We start from the raw sequence: 24,431 nt of genomic DNA on the forward strand, positions 1-24,431 counted from the left end.
AATAATAGTTGCAACATGCATGCTCATGCACTTCAAATGACCTTTCACCTTCAAACCTCATTCCTGCACAGCCCATGTCTCCCACGTTTTGTTTTGTAACCCCTGCCGTGCCTTGCTATATATGCCATGCTAGATAGAACTTAGCCAAGTTCATGCCTAGAAGGCACTTTTGCTATGTCTAAACACAGCCTTCATTTAGAGTCTAAAAGGTACAAGGATTAATGTTAGAAGTAGACACATTAAAAACCATGTACAAGCATTCAAAAAATATTTAGGCAATATGAGTTAATTATTTTTTATTGGAAAACAAATATACAACTTGGAATGGATTTGAGGCAAGTTGTGCCATAAGCGGATTCTTTTTAAAATAAGTGGCTGAACAAAAGTTTTTAAAAGCATAGTAACTATAGAAGAAAAATGTCTTCTGGTACATGACCAGGAGTACAAAAAATAGTGTACGAGTACCTGGATAATACACCCGTTTTGCAATAGTGCAAACTTTTTAAAGTTCCATATTGTTGACTGTCCATAGTCCACAGAGTTAAGACTACATTTCAACAACATGCTAAATTTCCTAAAATAACTAATTTCAACAGGCATAACCTAGATGATCCCTCATTTAACCAACACCATCTAACTTTAGAAGTGTGGAAGGGCTTAAATATCCAGAGTAAGCCACATGCAAACATTTGTTACTTTGATCATTTTCCCAAAATATCAGGATGACAGATAAAGGGGAAAACATGGAGGAATGAGTTTGTTACTATACATGCATCTCTCTCAACAGAAGGGAAAAACCTTTTACAGATAAGTTACAAACAGAGAAAAAGGCAAATAAACAATTTGTACAAGAAATTTAACACGTTCTGTGCAGGGTCTTCACTTTGCTGTCATCATTTGTACAAACTCTGTAGAAGAAAAAAGATGGTAATGTTATTCAAATATCTGTGTAAATATTCAAATAAAAAGCAGGCAATCTGCCATATTAGCCAAGAAATTTATATCAGTTTTAGATTACCATTTTGTTTTCTGTATAATATTGGTGCAGTGCTTCTCACCATTTATGAATTTCAAGAGTTGGTTCACTTTAGTAAGGTATTATTTCTAAATAATTATTAATTTTTAATCATTTTTCTTTAGTATTTCATTCCTTTTATTAGTAGTAATTCTTTCTAATATATAAAGAACTCACACAAATTCAGTTGTTCATCAATATTATGACATTCAGCTCTGTCTCTTAAGATACCTAACTAAAATAGTAAGCCTTGTTATGTCCAAAATTTGCTGGTACTCAATGCTTTATCTTTTAAGTGTCACACTAAGATACTTTTTCCACATTCAATTGGCAAAGTTTCTATTTAAGTCATTTAAAAACTACTACACTACCATTGTTTTAATTTAAACATCACAAAGTATTAATATTAAATGGACCTCCTTCATGTTTGCGCTCAATTTTCTACAGATCCATAACCAATTTATCAAAAACTGCTGTCCAATGAAAATTTTTGCTTGAGCAGAGACCTAAATACAGTTCAGCCCCTCAATATAAAACCTATTATTAACCTCAAAGATCTTTGTTCAAGCATAACTGTAAGCAGAGGAAGAAACCAATCTCTTTAATGGTGTTCAATAACTGACTGTCGGAATTTTGCTGATATACTGCAAGCCCTATTGGTATATCTTCTGTCTCATACCAAATAAAAACTAATAATTTTGATCAAATCTAAGTTGTAATGTTATTTCTGGCCAGATAAAAAGACACTAACTTTTCTAGTATAGGAATACAGTAACTTTTATTCAGTAATGGGATTCAAATATCTGAACAATTAGTTCTCTGTGTGGACGCCGCTTCCAGTTTGTTCTGGGCTTGGGTCTCCGAGGCACAGAACGGACTTCCGGAAGTGGTGTCACACACGTCCGGTGGGCTGTTCTGGGCCTGAGAGGTCTCCCCCAGGCCTCCAAAGCTCAGAACGGACCTCTGTAAGTGGTGTCACACACTTCCGGTGGGCTGTTCTGGGCCTGGAAGGCCTCCCCTAGGCCTCTAAAGTTCAGAACAGACTTCCGGAGGTGGCATCCACGCACTTCCAGTGGGCCGTTCTGGGCCTTGTGGGAAAAAAGGCTAGGGCTTCAGTCAGTTTGTCGAAGTCAACAAAAAATTAGCTACCAGTTCTACCAAACTGGTGCGAACCGGCTGAATCCCACCACTGCTTTTATTATCTCAACTTCTATTATCTCAAGCATTATGAAAGCTACCATAATTGGAATATAATCACTCTGACATTGTCAAGTATGAACTGGAAGCTATCTAAAGCTTCACTTCAACATTTATAATAAAACAAAATATTTTTGAAAGATCATAAGTAACTGTAAAGCCTGCAAATAGCACTTTTCTATTTTAGATCCAGTTAAAACTTTACGTTGACATTTGTAGATATATTTGGCACAAAATAATACTTTACTCCAACTATTGCTGCAGAGCATCCCAATGCTATTTCTAAAGAGAAAATAAAATGATGCCAATCTTCTGAGATCACATTAGGGGGCATGAGAATACTCACATCTTTATTTCAATCAGAACAGAGCTGGAAGGGACCTTGGAGGTTTTCTAATCCAATCCCCTGCTCAAGGAGGAGACCCTTACCATCTCAGACAAGTGACCGTCCAGTCTTTTGTTAAAAACCTCCAAGTGATGAAGCAACCACAACTTTTGACAGTAAGCTGTTCCACTGGTTAATTGTCCTCAATGTTAGGAAGTTTCTCCTAATTAACTAGATGCTAGGAAAAGACTATTACCTGATTGGCAACTTATTTATTGCTACTTTGAAATTATGTGTTATGAGAAAAGTTACATTAGTTGGATTCTAACAGTGCTGTTCCTGTTTATTACCCCTTCATTTTTAATGCAAGCTCTCAAGAGGAGGAAGTGCACGCTGCAAAGAGTTTCCCTGGGTTTTTCAGCTTTCAGACTGCCAAATAAAAAAAAAAATGCATTCTCAATCCAACAGAAAAGAGGTTTTTTTACTGTTTTTGAAGAGAAGCCATTTTATCACTTTTTTGACCTTAATTATGCAGGTGTGTTAAGGTCAGTGGATTTGACTGCTAACAGGTTCAAGAGAACTTATGTTACTAAAAACTATTTATAACTTTTACCTTCGTAGTTTACTTGACCATCACCATCAATATCTGCTTCTCTAATCATCTCATCAACTTCTTCATCTGTTAGCTTCTCTCCAAGATTTGTCATCACATGGCGGAGTTCTGCAGCACTAATATAACCGTTACCATCCTGGAAAATATTTGGTTGTCACTTTGATTATATTAAATTGTTTTAAGCTCATATTTTAACAATTAACAAGAAATAACTTGCTTCTACTAAAAAGGTTAAAAATTAGGCAAGGACAGGACAATTAGCATTGCAAAGAACAGCCGAGGAAGGAGATAGTTAATTATTGTTCCATGTATTTTGAATTCTTATATATGTACACCTGGGAAAGTTGTTTTTATTACAGACCAAACTATTTAACTGACATTATTTGACATTAGTTACATACTTTAATTGGGTTGGCAGGGATGAAAAAAAGATACACCATTATTGGTAGCATCAACTCTTCTAAAAATTTTTAGAACAGACTGCCTACAAGTTAGGAAAGCTTGCATTAAAATTCCCTGAAAACTGTACATCAATGCTCACTGGCATAGACAATAGAGTATAGAATTTGTTCTTATCAAAGTGGAAATTCCCCTTGGTTTAAGGCATACAGGACTTCGAAAGCTTATCAAAATATTTGAAATACCTTATCAAATACACGGAATGCTTCTCTAATTTCTTCCTCACTGTCTGTGTCCTTCATTTTTCTTGCCATCATTGTCAAAAATTCTGGGAAGTCAATTGTGCCATTACCTGGAAAATAATTTATATATTAATAAAAATCCTTTCAGTTATATTCAGGTATTAATGGTGATTTAATTACTGAATTGTTTTAAATAAAATTTACCATCAGCATCTACTTCATTGATCATATCCTGTAATTCTGCTTCTGTGGGATTCTGTCCAAGTGACCTCATCACTGTCCCCAATTCTTTTGTTGTTATTGTGCCATCTCCATCTTTGTCAAATAGTGAAAAAGCTTCCTTGAATTCTGTAATACAAAACAGCAAACCATTTATATTTCCAAACCATTCAACTTACTTTTATTTAAACAGGATTAATCCTGGTTAGTATGTAAACAAATACCACAAGCAATATCAAATTGAAACTAAATACAACAGCAAAGTAATCAAGACATTATTCTGGTACTCTTGCCAAGAAAGCTATATGGCTAAGCCCACAAAACCATTGTAAGATGAGCACGATTCTAAGAATTCTTTTGCTTTTTTTTTATTTAAAAAATGCTTCCGTGATCGTTTTTTTTTTTTTCAACTTTTCCAGAGCAAATTTAGTTGCAGCAGAAGAAAAGAGATAGAAACCATTCACCAGTTTCAAAGGAAAGTACTTTTCTTTTGGAAACATGAAGTCCCTTTATTACTATCAGATGAAAAAAGCTTTTTGTCATCTTATGCTCAGATAGCTACCTCCACAATGGAGATTAGTATTATCACTTCTTTCTTTTGAAGTTCCCAAATATCATTTATATTCTTATTAACCTCCCACATTTCCTACATTTGGACCTTCTTGTTTTGGGGCCCTGAAAAAAGATATCCAATGCCAAAGTATCATCTACTGTATAATCACCTATATGTGACTACAATGTATGTGTGAGCAGGCAGGTATATAAATTTAATATTTAATAAATACATAAAATCTTCTAAACCTCACAACACCCACCACAAAAAAATTCAAGCACTTTTAAGAAAACAGTACTTATATCAGCGATTCTCAACATCAGCAACTTTAAGATATCTGGACCAACTCCTAGAATTCCCCAGCCAACATGACTGGCTGGAGAATTTAGAGTGTTGAAATCCAGAAAATTTAAGTTGCCAAGGCTGAAGAACACTGGCTTATTTTAATAAAGTTTCAGCTTGCTTCAAAGAAACTCTCTTCATCATGGAAGATAGAAAGAACGAAATAAGATATTCTGCAATTATTTATGGTCTTTTAGTAATTGAATTCTTGAGTCAATTCAAACTTCAACCATCACTTTCACATTTTTTTTTACCACCATCCTGACTATCCGTTTTATTTATAGTTTTTAAATTCTGATTTAGGAAATCTCTTTTGAATAACTTCATTTTTTTCCACTCAAAGTATTGTGATTACTGTTCAAGCATTTTACAACATTTCTATCTCTCACTAGTTGGACAAACATGTTCTAAGATTAATCCAATTAATACACCTCTTATTGGATCAATTACGTTTAAGCCTTATTTAGCTTTAGAACATATTATAATATCTAGACAAAATAAATACAGTGAACTATTGTCTGATTGGTTTTAAGTTACCACTAATACCAGTAGAAAGACAATTTGCCTGCCACACTATGTTGTCAGGGAAAAACAATATATAACCAAAGTTGATTTTTGTAGTTAAATTTATTTATATACAGGATCATAGTTCCTCATTCTCTGAATGTGAGATGTACTTCATTGATTATCACTGTTTTACATACTCCCACTATTTTTATATTTCTAAACACTATACAATTTATCATGGCATGGAAGCTTCAACTCTTGATATTTGAAGTAGTACAACTATCTCTCCAGAACATAAAATGTCCCAATTTTGAATAGGAATCATATAAAACTAGTATCACTTATGCAGGGATAGCCTGTTTCAATATTTAAAACTACAGAATGTCCCAACAATTTGATTAAAGGAAGGAAAGAAGCTATGGGACAAACTATTTTTTTTAAAAAAAAAGTTTTATTGGTTTTTAACAATTACAATCTTTAGTGCCTAGTAAACAGCATGTTGTCTGGGTTTACATACTTAACATTAATTTATTCAATATAAATCTATTCAATGCTGCATAATCCAGTGTTTTTTCCCTGATCCTCCTTTCCTCCCCAATTTGTTTTCATTTTCCCCATATTACACAATTACAATTCTTGCTACTGTTGGTGCATACAAAGTTAAATATAAACATCCTCATCATATTTTTCTAATATTATACAAATAACAATATCAATTTATAACCTCTTTTCTAGCCAATTTTATTTCAATTGTTTTGTAATTAAAATCTCCTTGTTAAATCAATATCCTGTTTTTCATGCTTTAAGTTTAATTTTCCATCAATATTCAAAATCTTTGTCAGTTATGATTTTCTCAAGATTACATTTATATAGCTAAAAATTTTATTCATACCAGCCATCCTTTTATTTTCATATTTCCCACATCAAAAAAGAAAAAAATGCTATTCTAATTCTAAATCATATCTTTTATTATAAAAGTCTAATTATATCTAAGGGTTATCTGTTCTTTTAATCGTATTCAATCAGATATTTAATCATATTATGCCTCCTCTGGTAGGTCAAATCTTCTGTTGTTTAAATCTAACTCTCACTTTCTTTCTTTGCCAAATAGCTTTCCAGGCCAGGTAATTAAATCACCCAAAAACTTCCCTTCTATTTTTGTGAAAGTTGCTTGGAATGAGGAAGACAATTTGGGTGGGATATTTTTGAGGGGGAATTCCGCCCATTTATATTCCTTAAGCAATTCCCACTTTTCTTCTCCCTCAATTTCTCTTTTCATTTTTTGTCTGCCAAGTTCTGACAAACAATTTTGAATAACAAACAAAGTTCCAGGAAGCCAGTGAAATGTATGAATATGAAAGAAAGTTATTGTTATATTTACTGATTTAGAGATGAAGATTTAGAGTTAAGAGAAGATTTAGAACTATGATGGAGTAAATATATTGGACTGGAAGTTGAACACTGGTGAATCCACTAAGAATAATATACCGTATGATAGAAATGGTTATGCATAAAAACAAGCTGCTAACCAATTTATTCCTTGATAAAAGAGAGCTGACTACAGGTAGTCCTCGACTTACAACCATTTTAGTTGTAACTGTGTGAAATTACAGTGGCACTGAAAAAAGTGACTTATGACACTTTTTCACACTTATAATCGTTGCAGCATCCTCATGGTCATGACATTAAAATTTGGGTGCTTGGGTGTATTTATGACCATTTCAGTGTCCCAGGACCATATGATCACCTTTTCCAACATTCTGACAAGGAAAGTCAATGGGGAGCCCAGATTCACTTAACAACCATGTTACTAATTTAACAACTCCAGTGATTCACTTAACAACTGTGGCGATTCACTTAACAACTGTCTTGCTAGCAATGGAAATTCTGGCTCAATTGTGGTTGTAAGTTGAGAACTACCGTATATCCCTGTAAAATGAACACAGTGGGAATGTGAAATGTGCTCTAGAGGTTCAAAAAAAAAAAAAAAACATAAGGTCCTCTAGATATAAACAATCAACAGATGGGAAAGTTTGTTAATGATTTATCTAGTAAATAGTAGCTCAATCTGGATAGCACAAAGCCCAAGAAGAAGAGATTTAAAACTTTCAAATAGACTTTCTCTTGAAGAATTCACTAATAAAAGAGGACTGGGTTACTAAGACTTTATACTCTTAATTCTAACGGTGTCTTCTTCAATTATGTCCTGCTGTACAGAGCTTGATAAGGAACTAGTTAACCAACAAGAAATAGGGTCAATACATACTGAATGAATGTACATGAAATACAAAACTGAAAATAATTTTGAAAGTATTCATATGAAATGAATAAACATTCAAATTGCAAAACAAATATATGCAGAGTAAATGTTTTGACAGGATGGGTTGGTTAGAGATGTGTCCTCTAAAAGAGGGGGGGAAAGTAAAGATAAAGTAGAAAGCAGTCTATCAGCATAGTGAAAGCAAAAATAGAAAGGCAGAAATATAATGAACAGGAATAGAATAAATTACATCTGTGATTTCTTTATATATATATATATTATGCCTTTCATTACTTTGGCTTTCTATTGGGCTTTGCGTAATGTTACTCTGAAAGGCAATAATGCAGCGGTTCTCAACCTATGGGTCGCAACCCCATTTGGGGTCGAACGACCATTTTACGGGGGTCGCCAAACAACGTAATCCGCCATTTTTCCCCCTCAGGGGGCAGCGCCGCGCATGCACGCGTGTGACGGGGGGTGCCGTCACACAAAGGTTGAGAACCGCTGCAATAATGCAATATTATAATAAACATGTATGTACGTAGGCAATTTCCCAGAATTGGGCATCAAAGAATACAAACACAAAAACTAGAACTACATTTAGACAGGGGAATATGTCAGAGTAATTTAAGTCTTTTTTAAGTTGAATCAATGATAAAGGGTTTCTATAACATCAACATTGTTTAACTCCCCAAAATACCATAGAGCAGGGGTGTCAAACTGCCAGCCAGCAGGCCGGACGCGTCACGCAGAAGCAGCGCCCACCCCATTGCCGGCAATGGCAAAACAGTTCCAATACGTCACGTGACATCACGAGTTTGACATGTCTGTCATAGAGTATAGATGTGGATATAACTGCAAAATGTGCCCAATAAATCAGTTTTGGTCTGATATATTACTATAATCTTTTAAAGTTTTAAAGAAAACTTTTCATTTACATCAAAAAAAACCTATATAGAAAGAACAGAGCTTAATAAAGAAAATAGCTGAAAAAAGATGATTTTCAAGGAAGGAACTGTTAACAATAAACTAACTTTAAATATATCCTTTAAAAATACTAGAAATAATTTTACATCCTTTATCAATCTCCCTCTAAAGCAGTGGTATCAAACTGCCGGCCCTAGGTTTGGATGCGTCATGGTAAAACCACACCCACCCCATTGCCAGCAATGGAAAAAAAAGTCATAATCCGTCATGTGATGTTGCAAGTTTGACACCCCTGCTCTAAAGGATGCATCATTTTAAATTGTTTTAGGATAGATATTCTGATCTCTTAAAAATGCACGTAATCAGACACTTAAATGTCAAAAGACTATGCCCCAATGTCAACTGCACAAATTCATACCACCTTTTGCCTACTACTTATATTATATTTGCCTATTTTATTGATTAAAAATTCAGGATTTTATTACAGAATACTAAAAACATTTTTTCTCACATTTTTTCACAAGAAAATTTCATCTCGTTGTACATGACTTTCACTGAAGTACAGTTAGACAAATTATCATGCATAATTAACAATATGCACAAGATTGCTTTACCAGCTTAATATTATTTCCCCAACTTACCCTGGCTTTCTTGTGTACGTTATTGCTATGTTGTTACTTATTATTGCATGATCGTGTAATTCTATGTCTACAGGTAATCCTTGACTTACCATTTGTTTAGTGCCTGTTGAAAAAAGTGACTTACAACCAGTTTTCACATTCATGACTAATGCATCATTTCCATGGTCATGTGATCAAAATTTGGGTGCTTGTAAATGGCATGTATTTATGACAGATGCACTGTCCAAGGCAATGTGGTTACCATTTGTAACCTTCCCAGCTGGCTTCTAGCAAAGTCAATGGGGGAAGCCAGAGTCACTTAATTATCACATGATTCGCTTAACAACTGTGGCAAAAGGTTTGTAAAATGGGGCCAAACTCACTTAATGCCTTGCCTACCAATGGCAATTTTGAGCTCTCTTGTGGCTGTAAGTCAAAGACTACCTGTATTCAAGATTGTCACTTCAAGTCCTCAAGCAGAAATATGAAACCTAATATCCGAGTTAATAAAAATTATTCCTGTATCATGTTATGTGTGTATAAAAGCTTCCACAAGACTAGCTTTCAAAAGCTTTTAAATCCTAGCAAAATGAAAAGAGCACCATCATATTTGCTTCTATGTGCTGCGGTGCCATCTGAAGCATAGAAAGAACTAGAGTATGATGAGAATTACAGAATGCAGGCTATTCCGTGATTTTGCATCCTCTTGCCTTGAGATCCGACTGAGAAGGGGCATTGTCTTACCTGAACGCCTTTTCTCAGTACGGAGATGGAGAATCCACCAATGGGTTTTCTCTGTCTGCCTGCTCTTGAGACCAAGTAGCCAAACTTGACACGCCCCCTCTTGCTAGGAGATCCAGTCTTAATGAAGGCGAAAGTGGCTGAAGGTGGACAAGGTGTTGGCTCTCAATCCCCTATAATCGGCCTAATGGAGAATCCACCAATGGGACATACCAAAGCCTCACTGTCCCGATGGGTGGGAAACAGATAAGGCCGGAGTAGTGCTCTCAGAGACCACTTGCTGGAGGACCCACCGACCGAAGGAGGCGTCTGCTGAAGCAAAGCAGTCGATTCTGTAATGGCGTACAAACGGGGAAGGTGAAGACCATGTCGCAGCCCTGCAAATCTCCTCGATGGACGCCTGAGTGGCCCATGCTGCAGAAGTCGCAGTACTGCGAGTGGAATGGGCGGTAAGATGACGTGAAGCCGGCAGGGAAGAAGACTGGTACGCTTCCGCGACACAGTTTCTGATCCACCTGCCAATAGTGCCGGCGGAAACTTTCTGTGCAAGAGAAGCCGGACGGAAGGACACAAATAGGGCCTCAGACCTACGAAAAGGCTCCGTGCGCTTGATGTAACGCCGCAGCGCCCTGCAGACGTCCAGCGTGTGCCACTGCCGCTCCAGGTCATGGGAAGGATTTGGGCAAAAATTTGGTAAGATGACTTCCTGTGCTGTGGAAGAGCAAGTTTACCTTGGGTACAAAGGTAGGGTCCAGACGAAGGACCACACGATCGCTGTGAAAGATACAAAGGTCATTCCTGACCGACAAGGCGGCCAGCTCAGATACGTCTGGCTGACGTGATGGCGATTAAAAACACCTTAAGAGACAGGCTCTGCAGCGGAACGGTTGCTAAGGGTTCAAAGGGTAGCTTTGTTAGAGTGCGAAGGACGCGAGGCAATTCCCAAGAAGGGTACCTGTGCACCAAGGGGGGCCTGGTGTTGCATGCACCCTTGATAAAGGTGCGAATCCTAGGATGGTGAGCTAAGGGAACGGAATCCGCGCAAGTGAGTAATGTTGACAGGGCCGCCACCTGTCTGCGAATAGTCGCAAGGGCGAGGCCTCCGTCCAGACCGTCCAAAAGATAATCTACTATCTGAGGGATGGTCAATTTGGAAATATCCAGTTGTCGTCGTCGACACCAATGGCAAAAAATTTTCCAAGTAGAATCATAAATGCGATTGGTCGCTGGACAACGAGAAACCTGAATCATGGTAATGGCACGAGGGGAAAATAACTCTTGTCATTATGCTGCACTCAAGCGCAAGACGGTCAACTGTAACCACTGAGGGTCCGGGTGTTGGAGGGTCCCCTGGTGTAGTGACATGGAGGAGACTGGGAAAGATTCATCATGTCGGCAAACCACGGCCTCTGTAGCCAGTACGGGGCCACGAGGACCACTTCCGCCCGCTCCTGGAGTAGCTTGTGGGTGGTCGCCGGTATGAGCGGTAGGGTTGGGAAGGCGTAAAGAAGACCTTGTGGCCACGGAGTCCACAAGGCGTTCGTCCCCTTCGCCCCTGGAAGGAAATAGTGGGAATAGTATCTGGGGAGTTGGGCACTCGTCGACGACGCAAACAGGTCGAGGATCGGACGGCCGAGCCTGTGAGAGATTTCGGAGAACAGATCCGGATGTAACCCCCACTCCGAGGGATCCACTGTGGATCGACTCAGAAAGTCTGCTTGCTGATTGTTGACCCCCGAGATGTGTTTGGCCCTGAGGGAGGCCAGGTTGGACTCTGCCCAGGAACCCAGGAGCCGTGCCTCGGACATGAGGGACGTGGACCTGGTGCCTCTCTGACGGTTGACATGTGCCTTGGACGCCACATTGTCCGTAAGGACCAGGACGTGACGACCCCTGATCCAGTGCCTGAATTGGCGAAGAGCTAGGTGGATGGCCCTGAGCTCCAGCCAATTGATGTTGTGTCTCAAGTCTGCGTGGGACCAATGGCCCTGCGCAAACAGACAGTAGATGGGCTCCCCAACCGAACAGACTGGCGTCTGTCGTGATGGCGATTCGATCCGGTACCTTGAATGGTGATCCTTTGGTCACTGCCTGTGAGAACCACCAGCGAAACGCCCTATGAATGTGAACTGGGACCCTGACCTGACGGTTGGATGCGCTGGCATTCACCCTCTGGAATGGTAGGAGGAACCATTGGAGGTCCCGCAAGTGGAGTCTGGCCCAGGGAACTATGGCTATGCAGGAGACCATCTTTCCCAATAGTTGGGAGAGTAGGACCAATGGAACTGTATGTTTCCTGTACACCTAGCAACCCAGCTCCCTGATGCTGACCACTCGCTCCTGAGAGATAGACCATGCAGTTTGTGGTATCTATGACGGCTCCCAGGTGCAAAAGCCTGGATGAGGGAACTGTCTGACTTTTTTGAAAGTTGACTGAGAAGCCATGTTGTTGGAGGACCTGAATGGTGTGTTTCACATCCGCCTGAGCTACCTGGAAGGATGACGCTTGAATCAGAATGTCGTCCAGGTAACACTGGACGCATATTGGTATCTTCCTCAACTGAGCAGCTAGCACGACCAGGATTTTGGTGAACACCCTGGGTGCTGAAGAAAGGCCGAAAGGAAGGGCCTTGTACTGGAAATGCCTGCCCCTGTAACAGAACCTTAGGAACCGCCGGTGAGCTGGGTGAATGGGGATGTGGAGGTACGCTTCCTTGAGATCTATTGATGCCAGGAAGTCCCCCTGTCTGATGGCTCCCAGGATGGACTGGAGAGATTGCATCTTGAACTTTTTGTACATGATATAATGATTGAGATGTTTGAGGTCCAGAATCGCTCTCCCCCTCCCCCCGAAGCCTTGGGAACCACAAAGAGGATGGAGTAGAATCCTCTTCCCGTGTGGTCTGGTCTGGTTCTATGGCCTGAATCTCCAGAAGATGCTGGATGGCCTCCTGCATGAGTCCTAGTTTGAGTGGATCCCTGGAAACGGAACAGACAGTGAATCGGTCCAGGGGTTTTGCTAGGAACTCCAGGGACAGACCGAATTGAATGGTTTGTAATATCCAGTTGTCCGTGGACATGAGTTCCCACTGGTGGAAGAAGTGGGCTAGCCTTCCCCCAATGGGAAGAATAGTGCAGGAGTCACTTGCACCTCCTGTAGGGACACATCCTGCCCCTCGAAATGGCCGCTTAGCCTGGCTGTGTTGTCTGGACCGAAATCCTGGTCTGTCATAAGGGCCGTCATACGTTCTTTCCTGTCTGGGAGTGTATGAGCGGGAGGGCTGAGTGACTGTTGTACCTGATGTCTGTCGAAAGAACTGCCTGCGAAAGTAAGGAGTGGGACGCTTTTCGGACTTTTTGTTCAAATGAGCCATGACCTTGTGCTTGTCCTTGTTCTCTACTAGGTACGGAGCCAGGGCCTCCCCAAATAAGTTGTTACCCAGATAAGGAGCAGTCGCTAGATGTCATTTGAGTTTGGCGTCAGCCTGCCAATGTTTTAACCACAGCATCCTCCTGGCAATGATATTGGATGCTATAGATCTAGAGGAAAAGATGGCCGATTGAAGCATTGCATCCGCAGCGTACTCAGTGGCCATCATTTTGGCTAGGTCTTGTGTAGGTCTTGGTGGGTCCGAATGTCCTCAGCAGGGACTCTGGCCTGAAGCTGACATAACCATAAAAGGGTAGTCCGGACAAAAAAGGACGCACAGGTGGCCATTTTAATTGCCCGTGCTGTTGGTTGATGGGTCTTCCGAAAGGTCTGTTCCCATCTTTTGTCGTCCGCTTTAAGCGCCTCCAACAGATGCCCAGCAATTGCAGTCTGGGATACCAAAGGGGTCCAGGCTTCATCTACCTTGGGCACCTCCAGTGTGTCAGTGAGGTCTGTGGAGGTGCTAAAGATCTTGTCAGTCCCGCTAACGGAAGGGAATGAGGAAGGGGAAGCCCACTGTTTCTTGATCCCCTTCAGAAAAATGAAGGGGCACGGCACGTGATGTTCGGTTGCTACCGTTTCAAAAATATCGGATTGGGGCTGGTATCCGATGTTGCCTGCGTTTGAGGGAACTGTTTGGATCCTATGTTTGCCGTGGATGTGGCCTTGCACAGGATTGTGAGAAAAAGAGCCGAATTGAATAAACCCCCCCCCCCCGAAGGAGAGGGCTCAGGGGGTAGTTCCTCCTCCTCTGAGAGATTGAAATCCGGTTGTTCCTCACCCTGAGGGGAAGAGTAACCCCTCATGGAGGAATGCGCGGGAGATGTTGGCTCCTGGAGAATAGGGAACTCCGTAGGAGGATCATAGGATTGCATGGCTGATGTGGAAGACCCTTGATCAGGTGTATGGAAGGAACGCTGCGCTAGAGCCCGGTCCACGATCTTGGATAATACGGCCTCAAGACGGCCGTCAGAGAAAATATCTCCAATGTCCGGTCCCGAGTCCTGCAGCCGTGGGCGTCAATGTGGCCTCTGGGGCTGGGCCTGGTGTTGTGTGTTGAGCCATTGTGGCGGGTGAATCTAGTGTGACCGATGTCCCTGGGATGGACCATACGCCCTGAGCTGAAGTTGAGGGACCTAAAGGAAGGTCAACTTCGGGGGCCGCCAATTGATCCGTATCCAATCCAGCCTGCCTCTGGGCTCTGGAGAACTCCTTCTCCAGAGCCTGGTGCCTACGGCTGGCTTGCTTTTCCGCCAACTTGGAAGACTTCTTGAGCATGTGCTTAGTCTTGGCTTTGGACTTGCCTGCCGCCTCCTGTGCAGAGGATTTGTGGCAGCCGTGACCGGATGGAGAGACAGTACCCACGGGGTGAGGCAACGTGGAGTCCTCCATCCTGATTTGAGCAGTCCCAGGAAAACTTGAGATAAACTCTGGCAGGCAAGTAGCTGATGGAAGCGAGATTGGAACAAGTAATAAGACTGTTCCCCTGAAAAATTCTCTCTGGGTTTTGGTCACGGCAGTTGAGTCAGATGCTGAAGGCACGTTTGGAACCACTCTCTGGGCTCCGCCCGGAGGCCTTAGGTGGCCAGGCAATGTGCACCAGTAAAAAGGGAAAAAGGTAAAACCATCCCCAAAAGGGTGTAGAGGCGTAAAATGGCAAAAAAAGGATCCTGTACAAAGAGAGGATCAGACCTCAATTGGTGGCTATCTGAATGAAGGTGTGGTGTATTGTGAAGAGTGAATCTATAGAAAGGCACCCCCAGTTGTGATCTAGGTCTGCCGGGATAAAAGTAGGCCTCGTTGGGCCTAAAGAATCCCCCACGTGGTGTTCAAAATGGCCGCTCCTACAGCGAGGAGGCCTCGTTGGGCCTATGAAGGCCCCACGTGGGAATTGGGTTAGTTGCCTTCAGGAGGTGACCCCCCAAGTTACGCCCCGTGGAAGGCAAAGAATCCAGGAATCAAGACTCTGAATTGCTGGCAACAACGAAGGAAGCCGTTCGCAGCTCCCCAGTGGTATCGGCAGTTCCAAAATGGCGGCCACGACTCGTTCTCTGCAGAGAACAGCCTCTGCTGTCTGTGCAATCAATTTGGTTGTATCTGGGGAATCGCGGTTTCAGTGCTAGCCGCTGCGTCGAAATTCAGCTTTGTGGGACTGTCTCTAAGCGGCTGGTAGAACAACAAGGCCAAACAAGTTCGTTGCCTTTAACGGCAACGAAAATGGTGCCCTTGACTGCCTTTGGCTGCCTGAGGTGTCTCCGACGGTCTGAATTCCAATTTGAGTTCAGACCTGCAGCCAAATTAGAACGCTAGAAATAATGGAAAAAGGAAGGGGGAAGCAATAAATGGATGCGTTCCTAGTGGCCCCCTATGAGTTTTCCCCAAAGCCTGGGGAAGGAATTAGGAGAGCTGTTGAAACGCAAACCTCTCCCCCCCCACACTCCTCAATAACGATGGAATTAGTATTGTGCTTGTGGGGAATTTGTTAAAGGGATTCCAAATATTGTTTGTTTAAATTTAAGTCAAAATAAGGGAAGGAGAATTCACCAATGGAGTTTTCTAACCTGCTATCTGCTGAGAGCCAAACCTGATACGTCTTCAAGAGCTGAGACCACGTTAAGACTGGATCTCCTAGCAAGAAGGGTGTGTCAAGTTTGGCTACTTGGTCTCAAGAGCAGGCAGACAGAGAAAACCCATTGGTGGATTCTCCATCTCCTGTACTGGAGAATGCTATAATTTCTTATTCCCACTAGATAATAGTTGATATTAGCAGTTACTCCTACTAAGTTTTTTTTAAAAAAAAATAGTAATAATAATCACAGGCTATTTTCAAGTACGTTGGACTGTGCCTCTTTCTTGAGTCAAAAAAAAAAAGACTTTTTGTGAGACTGGAACTTTTACCAGGTAATCTTTAATTATTGGCTAAGAATTAAATGTCAGAATAACACCTTCCTAAGATATACCTACAAAAACTTCGGGTTTCTGAAAAGACTAATAGAAACATATTGCTGCGGGAGAAATTTGATTTTGTAATACTTATTCTGCACACATAGGCAGGATGTCAAATGTGAACATAAATCTCAGATCCTAATTATCTTTTATGCCAAATAATTTTCCCTGTTCAAAAAACAGTTTACCATATTATAACCTCCTTAACGAAGGAAGCACATTTCAAATGGAGAGAGAAACTAGCTTAATAGTTTCAGTATTTTATAAACTTTCAGTATTTTTATAAACTTTATTTAATATACAGTTTTTATGATATCTAAATATTATGCACAATTTTAATAAGCCTACTTAGGTTTGGACAATCTTGGGATATTTGTAATCTTTTAAGATTTAAAGAAATGTTAACATGATAATTTATTGATTTTAATGCCTTAACTCTAGCTCAGGGGTAGACAACCTTGTCTCTTTTATGACTTGTGGACTTCAACTCCCAGAATTCCTGAGTCAGCAGGGCTGGTCCACAAGTCATAAAAGAGCCAAGGTTGCCTATCCCTGGTCTAGCTATCCATCAAATACATTAGACTTTCCATATTGAAGTTAATAAATTTCTGCCAGCCCTAGGTAAATCAACTCAATCTACTAAATAAAGTTTATATTAACAGAATCTTGCAAGTCTGAAGGTACAATGTTTCTGCCACCACTTTTAACCTTTTGATCAATTAGGGCAGGTCTTTTCTAATTTTCTCTCTTTAATGCTAATTCCGTTTAAGCTACATTAGAGCACCAGAGTAACTGCTTACCTGGACTGCAATAGATTGTTATCCCTTTGGTACAATAAACATTCTAACAGAATATATAACATTCTTTTTTTGAAAGCACACTATTATATTTTATTATTTTAGCAATTCCTTTAAAATGTTAAATTAAGGAACAAATATAAAATGGCTCCTGTTAATGTAAAAAAATTCCCTTAAAAATTTTCTGAGGTGTAAATATGGAATTACACTAACTGTGATCCATAAATATATTTCTGGATCAACCTTCTGAGATTTACAAGCAGGAAGTGGATCTTATTTCTGCCTATATCTCTTCTCTCTAGAGCAGGGGTGTCAAACTGCCGCCTGTGGGCTGGATGCGTCATGCCAAAACCGTGCCCACCCCATTGCTGGAAATGGGAAAGAAGTTGTGATACATCGTGACACGTCACGTGATGTTATGAGTTTGACATACCTGCTCTAGAGTACCCAACATCCACAGTAATTGAAGTTGCCAGTTATGAATAAAAATTATCCAATTAGATAAAATGTTCACATTCTAGCATTATAGGTACTTTTGATGAAATCTACGCAAATTGCACATTAGCACCATACGTAATATAAATCTGGCATCTCACCTGCAATCTGCTCTTCTGTCAGTTGATCAGCCTAGAATATATAAACATAATGTCAATATATTTTGGCAAACTAGTTTTATATTTACCATTCTTACTTTTTTTTTTAGAATATACACAAGGCTCTACATTCAGGATTATAATTCTGAAAACAAAGCAAACAACCTAAGAGGGAATGAAAAGATAAAGGAACTTTGAGAATACAGAGCAAAAATGATACTATGAATAGACATTTAAATGTAGCTGTGTTCGAGCTATACTGTTCCTTGAAAGGAGGGACTAGGCAATAAGCTCTACATCTTTTTCAGCACATCTTTTTTGAAAACCAACTGCAAACCACTGAAGAGTACTGTAGTGCTATTTTCTGCTGATTTAGATGCTAAATAAGACAAGTAAATGTCTTACAGAGGCTTCACCATGACAGAAAGCTGCAGCTTCAAGCCACAAAGACAGCCCAACACCTTTGACACTGCAAGAAAAAACCCCAAATGGGTCCAGTCAACTGGTGACTACAGCTGAATTCTTTATATGGAGAAAAGGAAGCAAGTTCTATACAGCCAGCAGTCCTCAGATCAACAGTAAGTAGAGACTTACAAACTACCTCTATTACCTCTCGTATTAAATAGTACCCTTAATTTATAAAGGCAAATTCAATGGATATTAGTTTTCACTTTATTCATCTCTAAACAGACCCACCTCAGATTTCCAAAAGATTACACAATTTGGCAAAATGCATGAGCCATAATAAAGTTGTAAGAAATAAGAAAAATAATTTTGCAGGTAGTCTATATGTGAAATGAGAAATTGTTCACTTTCACTCTCTATGGACAAGCAAATAAGCAAGCTGGTTAAATAAGGTAACTTTAATTACCAGATAGCACTCTGCTGCATATTAGAAAACTTCAATTACATGAATAATTTTGCACAAATAATGTAATTGTGTTTGGAAACCATACTGGACACGTTGCCAAAATATTAATTTGCACCTGTGCAACAGGATGCTAACAATGCTTAAGATACTGTAACTCAGAGCAGATTTACCTCATAGAAAATACAGAATATAGCATATACAAGACTAATCTTGAGCATATAACAATCCAGGAAATCTGTTGTTATAGATAAAGAACAATGGTTACTTTAAGCATAATATAATTTCCTATGAAATGCTCTCCACAAGTAAAATAGTTTGGGACAATTTCCTTTGACACATGAAACATTAGCCAACATATATTCAATTTTAGACAATTCCATATTTAACTTTACCTTATATGTAACTTTACCTTAACATCTTTAGAGATGATCAATTTACACAAGTATTGCCTAAACTTTTCAGTATACTAAAATAAAACCCTGCAGCAAATTCGTCAGCTCAAGTTAAAAAAAAATTAAACATTCAGTTCAGAACTTCTTTGTGAAACTAATGGTTGACAACCAAGTCTGGCTGTTAATTTTTCTCTATATACCATTTCAGTATATTCAAATCCTACTTAAAATGACCCATAACATTCCTAATATACAAAACATGCATTATGTCTTAATTCACTGCATCATATAGAGACTGAAATGTAGATTCCAAATATTCTCTAATGAGCAAATCAATGTGGAAAGTTTGAAACATTAAGGCCTGGAAAAGCAAGTAGAAAATGGCCGTTAGGATTTTCAGAATGTTGTCTGTATTGCATAGAGATGAAAAATAATCAAGTGGGGCTAGAACATCAATGAAATCTGATTGTGTTTTAGTCACATCTACTTGAACCTAAGATCTATCTTATCTTTAAGAACTATCAACTTATTTTTTGCAAACTTCAACTGAAGTTGAATGAATTTAATTCACATGTTCATTCTGTCTTGATATCATAGTACAAAAATATCTCCTAAAAGGCCATATTTTGAGTCTTCCAATAAATAAAAATTTATGGAAACTGAACAGGGTTTTACTTTATTGAAAGACTTTAGAAAAAGATCTTATGAGTTATAGGATATGTAGAACAAAAGAATATGAGTCAGAACAAGGAAGGAAAAATGATGCAAAGAGAGCAGCAATAACGTTTATGAATTAAAAGCATTGTACTACTATACCGACTCCAAAACCTCTACAATATCAGTCTTCTAAATAAAGCTGTATTTATCAATTTGATCTCTAATATTTATTATTGTGTTTATATTACATTTTACCTACAAATTCTTTATTTTATGTAATCTCAATTATTGTGATTAAGCAGTAAATTAATAGTCACATCCTTTTGGATTTAATAGTTAGGTATTCTAGTGACATAAAATAGAAGCAGCTTTTTCAAATTTTAGAGCATTATATACAGCTGACTATACTGGTTATTTTGTCCACTACCTAGTACAGCCCAAGTCAGAGCTGAAATTATGGCAAAGTTGGGCAATTAGATATATTTCTAATGTTTTCAACTACAACTCCCATATATATGCATTATGCATATTAAGGCTTAAAAACTCCAATATAAAACATTGTTTATTAAGTAGTTATACAAAGATTGTGAAAAGGGCTCTTCCTCAAAACGGGTAACAGCATTCTCTGGAAGGCTCAAATACTTTAAGGGCTTTATCTAGTCTCCACATACATGTGCACACACTGCAACTGTCAGAAGTAAGAATAGAAACTCTGAACAAGGATGAATGCAGACTCACTTTAAGTTGGGGAAGCCTTTAAAGCAGCTATTCAGAAGCTTCAGAAAGATGGAGCTGCTATAACCCTTCAAAAAGTTTTCTACAGCCATGTCAGATATCAAACTACCCATTTACCCATACCTATTGAATTAAAGGGAGCAGACAAGAGAAAGATGTTATGCTAGTAAGTAAAACAGCTGGAGAACAACTCTTAAGTGCTATACAGTATATCTCACCACTATCACCTCACTTAACATAGCTTTAGTAGGGCTATGAAGGCCCATAAAGTTGCTAAGAAAGAAAAATAAAATCCTGTTGTGTAATTTAAAATCTGCTGTCCTGCATTTATACAATGGGAAGCTTCCTTTCAAGAAACTGAATGTAATGAAAGCAACTTGTCAATGGTCAGTAATTAAAACTTGCTTCCTTTCCCTAAATATTTTCTCATCTACCAGTTCTTGGATTCTAGAAAACAGAAAATTCTACATACAAGAATTAAAATTTCTTTGACTTTCTTCTCATCCTTTTCATTTTTAAAAAAGGATAATCGAGCAATAGAAGGGGGAAGGGATATTAGATATGTTTACTGCCTTGAGTTACACCTAAAAGTAAAGGTGGGATAAAAATAAAGCTTTATTAATTAAAACTAAGATAACTAAATGCAGTATGTAAGCATAACATAACTGCACTGTATCAAATATCACAGGGAATATAAAAATGTTTAACTGAAAAATATGCATGCTGACAGTGGGTTCTTCAACAAAGTTGTATAATTGCTATAAGGACTGAACACATGAAAAAGAATACAAATACTAAAGGTGATGTTAGAAAAAGGACCCATTTTCAAGAACTATTCAAGAGTAGCTCTATCAATACATAACAAACAAAAAACTGCTTTAACAGACATTAGAAGTAAATTATTCAGCTATTGCTATCAATTACTCAAATCTGCCTTTGACACCATGTATCTCATTTTTCATTGCTGGAAAGAATCACTTGTGACCTTCTGCAGAGGCATAACTGCACTATGGCCTACAAATACATTTACATGACAAATTATAGATTCCCAGGTGATACTCTGTTGAGATCTTGATGTCTCCCTAGAACACAAAGCAACAATCTGAAATTTCATCCCAAAAAATTCACAAGACTGAGAGCAACAGAATTAATTCTATAATAGAAAACACTCAAGAAATATTTCAGCAATTCTAAGAAGGTCAAAAACAGACTAAAGCCTCTTAAATTCAAAGTCCCATGGGGAATGAACAGAACATGTCTTATAGTTGTCATGGAAAATAAAACAAAGCATTCCTGTAGTATAATTTTTATGATTTTAAAAAATCCTTGTATCCATGATAAAATAAATGTGCATATATTATATATTATATAATATTAAAGTATCTACTTAGCCAATACTTCTATCTTGAATGCATATTGTTTATTCACTCCGTTTTAAGAATTCTTCAATATGGATTCTTCAATTGGCCATTTAGTCCATATTTAAAATGATTCAATGTGTCATAAATATGAAATCAGTATTAGATATTTCTAATATCTAGAAATAAACTCTGCTACAGGTAAGAAAGTTAAGCTCCTACATGTTAGCATAACATGTTTTTTAATCTATGTGATCTGGTATCTGGGATTCTTCCAAACTCCAGAGCAAATATTTATATTCTAACCATTGTTTTAAAGCAAATTATCAGTTTATGGGGACATGCTGAAGAGCAGTTATCACTGAGATCATGTAGCAAACTAGTAATCTGTATATAGGTTACTTGCACAAATGCTTGCAAGTTGGTTAGAAAATCATCAGCATTCCTGAGATTCTTCAGTTTCTTCATACTCATTATTTCAATGAAAAAATTATACAGCATTTACAAAGATTTACATTCAGAGAAAAGATTGTTTTAAATTCACAAATATTTAGAACAGTCAACCTGAAATGTTCTGCAGGGTAACAGAAAATGAAATGATTGGCCCTGTCTAGCTGCTGAGGATGTAGAAATTAGAATCCTGATACTGATGTTAAGAACATCTAAATTTATCCTGTGCTCTGAGGTTCTATACTTTTTATGGCCATTGAGAACTTTGTTGTCCTGGATAAACTTTCATTCAGCTTTAGTATCAAAACAAATCATTTAGTATCATTAATAAAAAAGACAAAAAAAATAGTTATCTAAACAATTTCCTCTCAAGAAAATTCACTTTGAAAGGTCGGTCTGAGCACAAAATCCACATTTATTTCAACATCCAGCAGAATCCTAATTTATCACTAGGACTTTCTTGCTCATTTCCGAGTCTTCAAATTTCAACCATTTCCTTATAGGTATAAAAATGTATTACCCGTTCAACATATTACCTGTTAAAAATATAGGAAGTACAACCAAATCTTTTTAAAACGAAGGGAACACTATAATAGCAGCAACACAGCATTAATAGTTTAAGGGTATCCCTTAAGATTATCTTATTTTCTTTCTGATAAAGTGCCTATATTCAATCCATACAACTTTTTGATGGTTATTTCTCATCATACCGTAATATTCCTCAAAATTTCTTAATATGGCTTCACTTGCGTTAACCTAGAAACCCCAGAGCATAACGCATCCTACTCAACTCCCTATCCCCCAAAAAAAGTCTGCACAGAAATGTACAAGAAAACTTTTTTTCAGTGTTTAAGATTCCGATTTTAGCTTCTTGCATTTCCTGGAGTAGGAAGAAAATATTCTCTCTACACACAAAAAATATTCCAATGTAACTCCACGTTTTAACCCATTAGACTTTTACGTTAACTGAGTCTTCCTTTTCAGAAAAAGCATAAACTTTGCACTTCTTTAAAAAAAAATAAACGCAAAGCGGTTTAAGCTTCAGGTGTGATCTTTGCAAAGCTGATCCCCGGTTACTTTCTCCCCAAACATCTTCTACAAACACAAACTGCACCCTGCGTAGCCCAAAACAAACCGGGGAGCCGCCACATTTCTGATAACTCCCGCCTCCCACCCGCGACGCCTCAAACGTTGCACGAGCAGCGGCGGCAACTCGGTTGCTACAGCAACGGAATTTTACCCGCCCCCCCCGCTCCCTACTGCGAACCTTGTTCTCAGGACACCCCCTTCCTTAAACGAATCTAACAAGGGAAGTTACCACTTCGACAGACCTTCTGTTCTTCTATCCCCCCCCCCGCATGGCGCCAAGAAAAACAGTTGGCGTCCGTTTGAATTCTGAAGTCGACGGAGGACGCTGACACGAGCGCGCGAGAAAGTCGGACTTCAGTGCGCTCTTCCTCAACTGGTCTCAATGTATCTGCTGTCCCACAGGACCGGCCCCAACACAGAGGATGCCTCCCGGGTCCCCCATCGCCCCACTAAAGTTTTAAAAAAGCGAAATTTAAGCAATTCATTCCTCGTTCTGCTACCAACTGCGCGATCACCCCACAAATCGCCCCACTTCCCCCGACCGATCTCGCCCTCCCTAACCATTGCTAACCATTTTGGCTTTTGCCGGGCCTGGCGGCGATTACTGCAGGCTAAAGATCACGACTGGTGCCGCCTTGTTCGGCACAGAGGACAGGAGTGACGCGCCGTCTACTTCTTCAGCTCCTAAAACCCAAACGCCTCGGCGATTCACCTCACACTGAACGAAGCACGCCTGCCGGCAGCGCCTCATAAACCACCTCACTGCTTTCTCAGATCCATCCGCGCCCTCCCCCCCCCCCACTACCATAGCGAAAATAAAAAGCGCGAATAAAGGAGATCCGGTTCCGCAACTAGCGTATCAACCGTTGCTCCCGTTATGTATCTCGTTCCTTCTCCAGGAATTTCATTTTTCTGCCTCAGACATACGAATTTCTCTAAAGATAAAAAATTGAATGATAAAAGAGTTGGTGTGCTTTCTTAAAGTAAGATTGTCGAGTAGGGTTTATTTATTTATTAACAAGGAACTTTTTAGCTCGGCGAAAGAAGATGGACGAAGAAAAACGTGTGAGTGAGTGAACAAGAAACAGACCCCTCTGATTGGTGGCTTCGTACCTGCAATGCGTCACTCGGGCATGCACAGTCTGGCTCGGAA

The 24,431-nt window shown here is 39.2% G+C and overlaps 1 protein-coding gene across 1 annotated transcript; it reads right to left on the minus strand.

Annotated features, from left to right (window-relative positions):
- Positions 1–281: 281 nt before the first annotated feature.
- Positions 282–24,019, minus strand: CALM2 (calmodulin 2). Its single transcript, XM_039324480.1, has 6 exons — positions 23,850–24,019; positions 17,730–17,760; positions 3,996–4,139; positions 3,795–3,901; positions 3,151–3,286; positions 282–908 (listed from the first exon to the last, which is right to left on the minus strand). Exons 1-6 carry the CDS (start codon positions 23,850–23,852, stop codon positions 880–882), a joined length of 450 nt encoding a protein of 149 aa, XP_039180414.1. The 5' UTR covers positions 23,853–24,019; the 3' UTR covers positions 282–879.
- Between the last annotated feature and the right edge of the window lie 412 nt (positions 24,020–24,431).

This window comes from Crotalus tigris, unplaced genomic scaffold, assembly GCF_016545835.1.
Source record: "Crotalus tigris isolate CLP2741 ecotype Arizona unplaced genomic scaffold, ASM1654583v1 scf7180000024302.2721777, whole genome shotgun sequence".
In the NCBI taxonomy this organism is placed as follows: domain Eukaryota; kingdom Metazoa; phylum Chordata; class Lepidosauria; order Squamata; family Viperidae; genus Crotalus; species Crotalus tigris.

Excerpts from the sequence above, each read along its gene's own strand:
- CALM2 (XM_039324480.1), bottom strand. Across the intron at positions 3,287-3,794 it reads CATTCCGTGTATTTGATAAG|GATGGTAACGGTTATATTAG; the intron begins GTATTTCAAATA and ends AATATTTTCCAG. Across the intron at positions 909-3,150 it reads TGGTCAAGTAAACTACGAAG|AGTTTGTACAAATGATGACA; the intron begins GTAAAAGTTATA and ends TTTCTTCTACAG.